Genomic DNA, 10495 nt, shown 5'->3' on the forward strand with positions numbered 1-10495 from the left:
AAGTCAATTAGGAAATAAAACAATGATTGTTAATACACATTTGATATCAAAAACAATTAGCATATTTTCATGTTGGTATGATTGCAAAAGTTAAATTTCAATTTTTAGTTGTATATTATACATATAACTTGTTGTTTTATGTTATTTGGTTATAAATTCTAGATTAGAATAATATTAAAAGTTAAAATTGATTTTTAAATTTCTTTTCAACCTAGTTTGCATAGTACTGCGTCTCATAGTTGCATCATTCAATGTCATATAGTTATGTAAATTACATTTCTTGGTAGGAATGATGCACCTCAAAGTTAGATACTGTAATATTTTTTCCAAGTTTGCCATAATTGTACATTTTTATCCATTTCTAGCTCTTCAATTTAAAATGAATTTAGAATATGGCAATTGTCAACTGACGAAGAAATTGCAATTCATTTTTTCCTAGAAATTGGAATCTTACATGGCGAGTTAGGAAATAATCTCAGTATGAATTTTGATGGAAATGATTATATGCATTATGTTTGTACCAATTTTTTCATCTCAAATCTTTGAAAAACTAGGTGGTGCAAACAGAGTCCTCGAGGTGGAAGAAAGACAATATACACGTAGAAAAAAAATGTCAAACCCATTTTTCTGCAGTAGTAGATATTCAATGGGGTTTGCCTTGAGTCAAAAAAGTGTTTTTTAGTCACTGTGCAAAAAGTTTTTGCATGTGTTTTTTTTCACAAATATCCAGTTTCTTCTAACTCGTTATTTTTGTCCGCTTTCCAACAGTCAAAAAATATTATACCTCCTAATAATGGTCGTGCAAGACCATTATTAGGAGGTATAATATTTTTTGACTGTTGGAAAGCGGACAAAAATAACGAGTTAGAAGAAACTGGATATTTGTGAAAAAAAACACATGCAAAAACTTTTTGCACAGTGACTAAAAAACACTTTTTTGACTCAAGGCAAACCCCATTGAATATCTACTACTGCAGAAAAATGGGTTTGACATTTTTTTTCTACGTGTATATTGTCTTTCTTCCACCTCGAGGACTCTGTTTGCACCACCTAGTTTTTCAAAGATTTGAGATGAAAAAATTGGTACAAACATAATGCATATAATCATTTCCATCAAAATTCATACTGAGATTATTTCCTAACTCGCCATGTAAGATTCCAATTTCTAGGAAAAAATGAATTGCAATTTCTTCGTCAGTTGACAATTGCCATATTCTAAATTCATTTTAAATTGAAGAGCTAGAAATGGATAAAAATGTACAATTATGGCAAACTTGGAAAAAATATTACAGTATCTAACTTTGAGGTGCATCATTCCTACCAAGAAATGTAATTTACATAACTATATGACATTGAATGATGCAACTATGAGACGCAGTACTATGCAAACTAGGTTGAAAAGAAATTTAAAAATCAATTTTAACTTTTAATATTATTCTAATCTAGAATTTATAACCAAATAACATAAAACAACAAGTTATATGTATAATATACAACTAAAAATTGAAATTTAACTTTTGCAATCATACCAACATGAAAATATGCTAATTGTTTTTGATATCAAATGTGTATTAACAATCATTGTTTTATTTCCTAATTGACTTTTATGACTTTTATACAAACTTAAAGAAAAGGGTAGGTTTGCATTCTGATAAACTTTACTTATGATTTAATCTAAAAAATAGCAAATATTAAGACGTAAACATGAATAGGATTTTAATATTTGACTGGTGTCCATTAACCAAAGAGTACCTACATGTCATACAATGTAAATTTACTATTAAAACTATAAGAAATTTAATTTTCTCTTATTGTTAAATAAATATTCATATTGGTTAGTCTAACCAAAATATTTCTTCTTAAAAATAGTTATGTATGCTGAATCCAAATGAAAGTGTAGGCTTAGTTTCTTCATCTCCATTAGTTAAAGCTGCATCAAATGTTCAGCAAGTAAGTAAAATTTATAAGTAATTTATTTAATTTTAAACAGTTCAATTGANACCATTATTAGGAGGTATAATATTTTTTGACTGTTGGAAAGCGGACAAAAATAACGAGTTAGAAGAAACTGGATATTTGTGAAAAAAAACACATGTATAATAAACTTTGTAGACCCTGAAACTAGATGTTATGCACAAAACATAAAAATAATTGTAGTAAGTTTATTTATTCCTTATAATTTTAAATATATGCAAATCAGTGGCATGCGGTGACATTTGATGATAGGGAAGCTGTGTTTCCATAAAAATTATAAACAAATACTGGAAATGACAAAAATAAACAGTTTATTTATTTTAATTTTAAAATATCTACATTGATATGAAACAAAGATATAAGAACTTGTTTACAAAATAATTGCATAATACGTATTTATATTTTAGAAAATACATGAGAAGTGGTAGTTCCACAGCTTCCATAGACTGCACGCCACTGGTGTGAATCATGCAATAAAATAAAGATTTTGCTAAAAATAGTAGTGAAAATGACTGGCATCCCATCAACTGAAGAGTACCAAAATGTAAATAGGTAGTGTATTTGATTAAATTAAATCTATGACCATACAAATAATTTGGGTCCTTACAAAATATTCCTTTTTAATAATCCAACTAGAGACAGATGGCTAACAACTTAAAAACTAACGAAATGACGTTAAAAAATACATACAATACAATTGACACTGGCCTTTTCTTAAAGGATTTTATGCCAAAAACACAGCATTAAAATTCTTCACAATATCACTCAGGTAAAAATTAGTTGCATTTGTATCCATCTGCAGACCTCTGGTGGAAAACTGGAACAGCTTCATAATTTGCATATTTACAGTACATAATTTTAATGCTGTGTTTTTGGCATCGGATCCTCTAAGAAAAGGTTGGTGTCAATTGTATGTATTTTTTAATGTCATTTCATCAGTTTTTAGGTTGTTAGCCATCTGTCTCTAGTTGGATTATTAAAAAGGAATATTTTGTAAGGATCCAAATTATGTGTATGGTCTTAGATTTAGTTTAATCAACAAATTTATCCTTGGAACTTGTAACTAAGGTAGTGTATTTATTCTAAGCATAGCTGCATGATGAAATAGTTAGACAACAAGCTATTTTTTGAATAAATACGATATATTTTATATACCTNAAGAAAGGAAATTCAAGCAAACTCGTTATAATAAAATTCAATTTACATTTTATCATTTTTATTGAAACTTATTATTATTATTCATTTTCATCGGGAAAACATTTCAAAGTGTCTTTTCAATTCTATTTATTTATTGGAGTGCTTATGGATACACGATATTTTTTGTTTTTCCGTCTGATGCGTACACGAATAAATCAGAAGATTTTCCGACGCGTGAGCTGGCCACATACAGTTGTCCATGCGAGAAGCACGGATTCTCCAAATTTAGCCCACACACTTGCAGAGATTGTCAGAAGTGCGATATTCCCCATTTTTATATACATTTTTTAATCCTTTACAATTTTAATTATTTAATTGCTCCTTCCTCTCTTCCTTGGCGCGTTGTGAAATTTCTGATAGTTGGATAATAAACCGTTTTATTGTAATTTGTCTATTTAACTCTTTCCGCCCTGTGGAGACTAAGAGGGCCTCCACAGGGCGGAAAGAGCAATAAGCTCAGCAAGTGTTTGGTGTGTGATTATATTTGTAAGTAAACAGCTGAGGAAGTGGGAATAAGACGGCCTCTTCTGGCAAGTCCATCATGAATTTGGCCAGGCCCAAAATGGGGCAGCCGGGTGGTGAGGGACGAGCCGACATATCCGGACGGACCATTCCCCGAAAAATTTCTGGGATTTATCGAGTCGTCCGGATTCGAACCCGGGTCCCCAGGCTGCCACCTTAATCGCTGCCGTCAATCGAAATTGCTTATATGACATAACATAAGCCATTTCGATCAGGTGTTACGAAATATTATATGTCTCGTTCTAACGTCAATAAATAAATACAGAAATAATCTTTTATCGTATTTTCATTGTATGCTAATAAACAGGACAGCAAATATATACCTCCAAAAGTTAAATTTTAACCTCTGGCATCTTAATCAGAAATCAAAGTGCAATTCTTATCCAGATAGCTGAAATTTGTCCTGTTATATACTTAAAATCATACTTTCGTCTTAATAGATGATCTTCATATTATACAATGAACAGAATTACGTTAGTTTTCTTATTGATTTTCTTCTGTTCTGTAGTTTCCGAGCAACCACCAAATATAATTATTATTGTAGCAGATGATCTGGTAAGTATATTTATTAATACGAAATTGTTTTTATTGCTTAGATGTAGTGCTTACAATTCTGAATTTCATATGAGTTATAAAAAATCTTTATGCAATAATTTTTTAAAGCCGATGTTAAGAGAAAGGAATTGAAGAAGATTTAAAATATACTGAATTATGTGTTTTAGATTACTTTGAAATTATTGGATACTTTCTTTAGGGGTGGAATGATGTTCAATTCCATGGTTCGCAGCAAGTTCCCACACCAAATTTGGATGCACTTGGACGGGCCGGAGTCCACTTAAATAATTATTACGTTTCTCCGATATGTACGCCTTCCAGAGGAGCTTTAATGTCTGGGAGGCATCCAATTCATTTAGGTTAGTATTACCGACTGGATGCATTTATATAAAAATTAACCAATTAATATAAAATTAATACGCCTGCAGGTCTGCAGCACAATGTCATATACGCTGGTGAACCTTGGGGTCTGCCTCTAAATATTACTATTCTTCCTCAGCATTTAAAACGTTTGGGATACGCTACTCATGCCGTGGGAAAAGTAAGCTCTCTTCTAAATATAAACAAATAAATGTTGCTATTATTCTATATTTATTTTGATCATTTAACCTGTTACAGTGGCATTTGGGATTTTATAAAAAAGAAGCTACACCAACAATGAGAGGTTTTGACAGTCATTACGGATACTGGAGTGCCCACGAAGATTATTATGATCATACTGCACAGTCGGTAGGTTAACTTGGTCTTAGCATATTTTGAATGAAATAAATATAATTTGTACTTTATTTAGTCTGTAGGATGGGGTACAGATTTTCATAATGGTCTAAAAACTATTAGAAATACTGCAGGAAAATATTTAACAGATCTTCTTACGCAAAGAGCAGTAGAAATAATCTATAAGCATAATTCATCTCAGGTAGTATCTTTGTTTCATTCAGCAATAATAAAAAGATATGATTTTAATATGTATTTTTTTAGCCTCTCTTTTTGTATGTAGCGCATATAGCAGTTCACATAGCCAATTCTTATGATTTATTCCAAGCACCACCTAACTATGTGAACAGATTTCCTCATATTAAAGATGTCAGAAGGAGGATATTTGCAGGTAATTTTGATTTTTTCAATATTTGTTCCATTAATTAATAATAATAATTTAATAATATTTTAAATTAAAAAAGGTATGATATCTGCGTTAGATGATAGCATTGGCAAGATATTTACGGCTCTAAATGAGACGTCTATGTTAGAAAGTTCTGTAATAGTTTTTACAACTGATAATGGCGGAGCGGCAGGAGGAGTTGATCATAGTGTTGGTTCTAATTGGCCATTAAGAGGAAGTAAATATACTTTGTGGGAAGGTGGAGTGAAAGCCAATGCCATATTTTGGACTTCCATTTTAAATAAATCCCATTATAATTCTTATAATTATTTGATGCATATAAGTGACTGGTTGCCAACTTTATATTCTGCTGCTGGTAAGTTAAAAACAGAAAATAGATATTAAAATGATATATTTTTAGTTACGTTCTCTTACTAGGTGGTAAAGTAAGCGATTTAGGTTCTATATATGGGCATAATATGTGGAAAAGTTTATTACTTAATTTACCTTCACCTCGTGAAGAAATTCTCCACAACATAGATCCTTTTTGGAAGAATGCCGCTTTAAGAAGGGGAGATTATAAGGTTGTAATTGGAACAGTGTTTAATGGAAAGTATGATGGATGGTACCCTACAATTGGAAATGAGAAACGCGATTCTACTTTCCCAAATACATCTCCGGTGGAAAAAATTCTAAAATCAAAAGGATGGAAATTAGATAAAGAAAACATTTATATCATTACTTGCAAACAACCTCCTCCAATAAATAAAACACACGAATGTATCGATATACACTCTCCTTGTCTTTTCAATATTGCAGATGATCCTTGTGAATACAACAATTTAGCTAAATCTAATCCAAAGGTAATTTCATAAATATGCTATTCGAATCTGATTTATTTATTTAATTTTTTTTTATTAATTTAAAAATATACAGATTTTAAAGGATCTGATTGAACGTGTCGCGGCATGGAACAAGACAGCCGTACCACCCGGAAAAGTTCCACCGGACCCAGCGGCAAATCCAGTTTTCCATCAATACGCTTGGGAACCTTGGCAAGATTAGACTGTAAATTTGTAGCAAAATATTAAAAAAGTTCATTTGTCATAATTTTTTAAATTTACAGTATATACGAAGTAATTCAGAAGAAAATTATCTTGGGGCAAAATTAACTTACAACAGTTATGATATAATTATATATATATACATTACAGTATATATGTATATATATATATATATATATACATATATACTGTAATGTACAGTATATATATATATATATATATATACTGTACTGTATCCATTTTCTTCTTTCCCTACAGTCTGTCTACGGTAAGAATTGACTTGAGAGCAACGTAACGCGAGATGTTACTTCTATTAAACCAATCATCACATTCCCTAATGATGTGGCACTTTTCGCTTAATATGTCAGGTGATATGTGAATTTTATTTTATTTTCTTTCACTTGATGGCAGAACGACTTTTCCATTAATTGTATTAATTTTTTATAGCATGTATTAAATATAATCATGCATTTATACTACTATATCGACCTTCCTCGTAATTGAATACCAGAACGTGAAGTTTCCATTACATTATTTATAGCGGCGGTGACAAATGAGGAAGGAACCGGAAGTCACTTGCAACAACTAAGCAATCGATGATCGATGCTCATTGGTTAATACCCAGATTGTTTCTTTAAATAGATAGATTATAGCTTCTTATTATAACTTTTCTGAAAGCAGATGTCGCGTGCCCCAAGTGTACCAATGTACGGGCGTCCTGGATGGGAGAGAGATCCGGCGAAGCTGACGACCATGGAAGGATATGAATTACGTTCAGGCTGGTGAGAGTTCGCCGTGCTGTCGGGCATTGTCTTGCTGGAATACCGTGTCGGGTGTAGCTTTCACCAGTGGCCGAACCACAGGGTCCACAATTCGTGTGACGTACTGGTTCGCTGTCAAAGACCGGAAATGTGCACCAGGGCTGTCCGCTGATCAAACATGATGTTTCTCCAAACCATAATGCCCGATACAGAGCCGGTGTGACACTATGCGAAAAGGGCTGGCACATAGCTTTCCTATGATACCGCTTCCACCCGTCATTCCTTCATACACAGAAACGGGATTCATCCGGAAACAATAACCGATTCTATTCAGTGGTCCAGTTGCAATGACAACACAGAACTGCATGCCTAGCGTGCAGTTCTGTGTCGAGCAGTTAATGGCACCTTGGTTGTTGGTTGCTGGTCATGCAACTCGTGTTTTGAGCATTTAATCATAGGTCTAAAAGTATAGCAGTTAGCAGTCTCGAAACGTATGAAAAAGGCGAGCCTTATAATCGAGAATATAAAGCAGTATCTAACGAGTAAGCAAAAAACTTGCAAAAATTTAGTAGCCCTGTAAAGAAAAAACACGAAATATCAATGAGAAGGCGGTACGTACAGTAAAAAATGGTGATTGCAAATTAAATGTTTTCAATAATTAACGGTTATTTTGAGAGTAAGGCGTATTTCTAAAATTATCGTACAAAACCTCATTATCGTACATTGTACTGCCCTGAAATAATCGTACAAATACGATAATTGTCGTACAGATGGCAACTCTTTTTAGACGCTTGTAGTTTCTTTGGCTTCAGACGGCGGCGCTAGTTTCTATGTTAACTTTTATCCCATTCGGGTCTAGTAGTTATAAGTCATTGGGTATAACGTAATTTAGTTGAATAACAACGATTGAAAAGAAATCAATTATACTAATTTAAATATCATTTTAACTTCTACAGAAGGAATAGATTGATGGGATAAAGATAATGAAACTTTCTTTGGTGATCTGCCAAAGAGAGTTTGCTGTGGGAAACTAGACCAGTTCCCCACAGTCTCCTGGGTGTTAAGCCCTTAAAGAAAAGCTTAAAATCTTTACGAGGTCACTTTGTTGGTCAGGCCACTGATGGACGTATAATACAATACGGAGAACAGTCATTAATTATTCATGATACGGTTATAATTTAATAACAATTCTTGATATAAGGGAAAAACCTGTCGTCAAGACTTAATTAATTATAATCCTATTGCTGAGAAATGCTGTCACTTACTTTTAAACAATTATGGTTTTGATTCTATTTTTACGTTTAAGCTGTTTATTTGTTGTGATATTATGCTCTATATTGAAAAAAATATAATAATGGCGATTTCATTTTTATCAAATAAAAATGTAGAAACATATAATCGAATTTATACGATTTCAAAATTAAACGGAAGGAACTTATGACACGTTTGGTGATAACTTGTGGTGAGAAGTTAAATATGTTGTAACCAATGAACTCATTAAATTATCATAGGTTTCTTCAAATTATAATTTATCGTAAAGTATTAAATAATTAATTCATATATTCTATTTTTATAAATTCTTATCTAGAATTTTGCATAAATTAACGACATATTTGAAGTCTTTAAATAAAATATATGAGTCATTCAAATGAAGCGTAAATTAAAGCTGTGATTCACTATTGATATATTAAGCTTCACGGTAGATTGATGCTAAAAAAGTTTCAAGACTCGCCTTCGGTGTTCATATTTGTTCAATAGAGGCTTACGGATAAAATCTTCATAGAAAGAAGAAAAGCTGTACTTTTTGACTGCTTCGTGGACATTATTCATGCTTTAGGATCCGAAGATTTGAAAGTCAGAATGGCGACAGGTTGCAATACAATAAGGAAAGAGGCAAGAATATTCTAATTTTTCAGCAATTTTCGACAAGTGGCCAGATATTATCGTGAATGGTACTGTACCACGTGTCAGCACGAAATTAATGTTCATTGCTCGGAAACAGGATGACGATTCATTGCTCGCGCGTGTCCACACATCATACCAAACATCAAAGTGAGTCTTTTGGCATTTAATCTGTGTTATAACAAGTGATAATCTTCTTTTACCTTTTAACTTAACCATAAATGCATTCCTTTTATCCCATTGTGAACAGTTGCACCACAAAACAATGACAGAATGCCACTTATTTCTCAAGTCCACGTTGCATTTAAACAGACAAAATTATTGTTAAACTTTTAATGCAGTAGCTTAAAAATAACGTTTGAAAATTTTGTAATTGAACAGAATAAATTCAAACGTTAACGATGCCAGAAAGAATTTTTGAAATATTGCATATATAGATTAAAAGTTTAGTGACTATAATATATTATTTTATAATTGTCTTAATAAACAGAAAATTATATATAAAATTAATAACCCATATAAATCATGAGTAATCATCAATGTAACTGATCATTATAAGCCATTTTAAATAGATGAGTCAACATTTTTCATACATTACGGTAATATATTTGGAACGAATTGGTACTGAATTACAAGAGGCATACAATTATGAAATACTTGCAGAGTGTATTAAATGATTACCAAATACAAAATTTAATATTTAAACGGAATTTATTGTGTGTAATACTTTAAGCTACAGTTTATAAAAAGTTTTTTCAAATTTTCCACCCTTTTTTAATCAAAATAATATATTTATTGTAAGACGACCGATTAGCAGAAGTGTAAAGGTGTCAGCTTACCGTTCTGTTGATCCGGGTTCGAGTTCGGTTCATAACTTAGGTACTTTTTCATGGAAGGTCTGAACCGGATTTGTTGTACCTATTCCTCACTATCCGATAGGCCTTATCGTGAACCTAATGGATACGATTTTTAAAAAGGGCCCTCTTAGTACCCACAAGACAAAAAGAATAAAAATATATATTTTTTAGAAGCGATCTCTTTAGTTTTATGTAAGCTGTGTGTTAGTATTAAAGCGATTTATGTGAAGGATTGTTTCCTTAATTACCTCACATAAGTGCAGTATATTAATTAAAATTCGGATAAATGCATAAATCGTTACCAACTTACTGATTTTTATGAAAATAACATAAAATTAAATGAACGTTTTAAATAATTAACATAATTAGACAAAAATAAATAAGTACTGAACATATGTTGTATGCGAAATTATTATTTTAAAAGAGTTCAACTGGAGTTTACTGTAAAAAAATACTGTATATGTGATCTGTATTAAACAGTGCGATCTGATTTATTAAATTAATGTGTAATTTATAAGCTTTTTTTAAACCTGTAACGTATTATTTTAATTTTAAAGCGTATGT

The 10495-nt window shown here is 31.6% G+C and overlaps 2 protein-coding genes across 5 annotated transcripts in view; one reads left to right on the forward strand and one right to left on the reverse strand.

Moving 5' to 3' along the window:
• Positions 1-10495, reverse strand: part of LOC111626042 (pyridine nucleotide-disulfide oxidoreductase domain-containing protein 1-like) — a 31351-nt gene that overhangs the window by 16541 nt on the left and 4315 nt on the right. The window contains exon 1 of one of the 3 annotated variants that reach the window (XM_023369321.1): positions 9914-10455. The exons of the other annotated variants lie outside the window; for them this stretch is intronic. Within the exon in view, the coding sequence (XP_023225089.1) occupies positions 9914-9946 (33 nt within the window). The 5' untranslated portion in view covers positions 9947-10455. Of the gene's footprint in view, positions 1-9913; positions 10456-10495 lie in introns of those variants that run through there. 3 annotated transcript variants of the gene reach the window in all.
• LOC111626041 (arylsulfatase B-like) lies at positions 4108-6457 on the forward strand. Of its 2 annotated transcripts, none has more exons than XM_023369317.1 (9): positions 4108-4248; positions 4448-4607; positions 4677-4789; positions 4867-4977; positions 5039-5164; positions 5227-5353; positions 5427-5723; positions 5786-6210; positions 6284-6457. In XM_023369317.1, exons 1-9 carry the CDS (start codon positions 4153-4155, stop codon positions 6410-6412), a joined length of 1584 nt encoding a protein of 527 aa, XP_023225085.1. In that variant the 5' UTR covers positions 4108-4152; the 3' UTR covers positions 6413-6457. The 2 variants fall into 2 exon arrangements, with proteins under 2 accessions (XP_023225085.1, XP_023225086.1); XM_023369318.1 differs by having other exon boundaries at positions 5445-5723.

Source organism: Centruroides sculpturatus, unplaced genomic scaffold (assembly GCF_000671375.1).
Source record: "Centruroides sculpturatus isolate CEXI.00-Female unplaced genomic scaffold, Cexi_2.0 scaffold496, whole genome shotgun sequence".
NCBI classification, from domain to species: Eukaryota; Metazoa; Arthropoda; class Arachnida; order Scorpiones; family Buthidae; genus Centruroides; species Centruroides sculpturatus.

Coding starts and splice junctions, on each gene's coding strand:
- LOC111626041 (XM_023369317.1), top strand. CDS start 4,153: ATGAACAGAATTACGTTAGTTTTCTTATTGATTTTCTTCTGTTCTGTA. Junction 4,608..4,676: donor GAGGCATCCAATTCATTTAG/GTTAGTATTACC, acceptor ATACGCCTGCAG/GTCTGCAGCACAATGTCATA. Junction 5,354..5,426: donor CAGAAGGAGGATATTTGCAG/GTAATTTTGATT, acceptor AAATTAAAAAAG/GTATGATATCTGCGTTAGAT.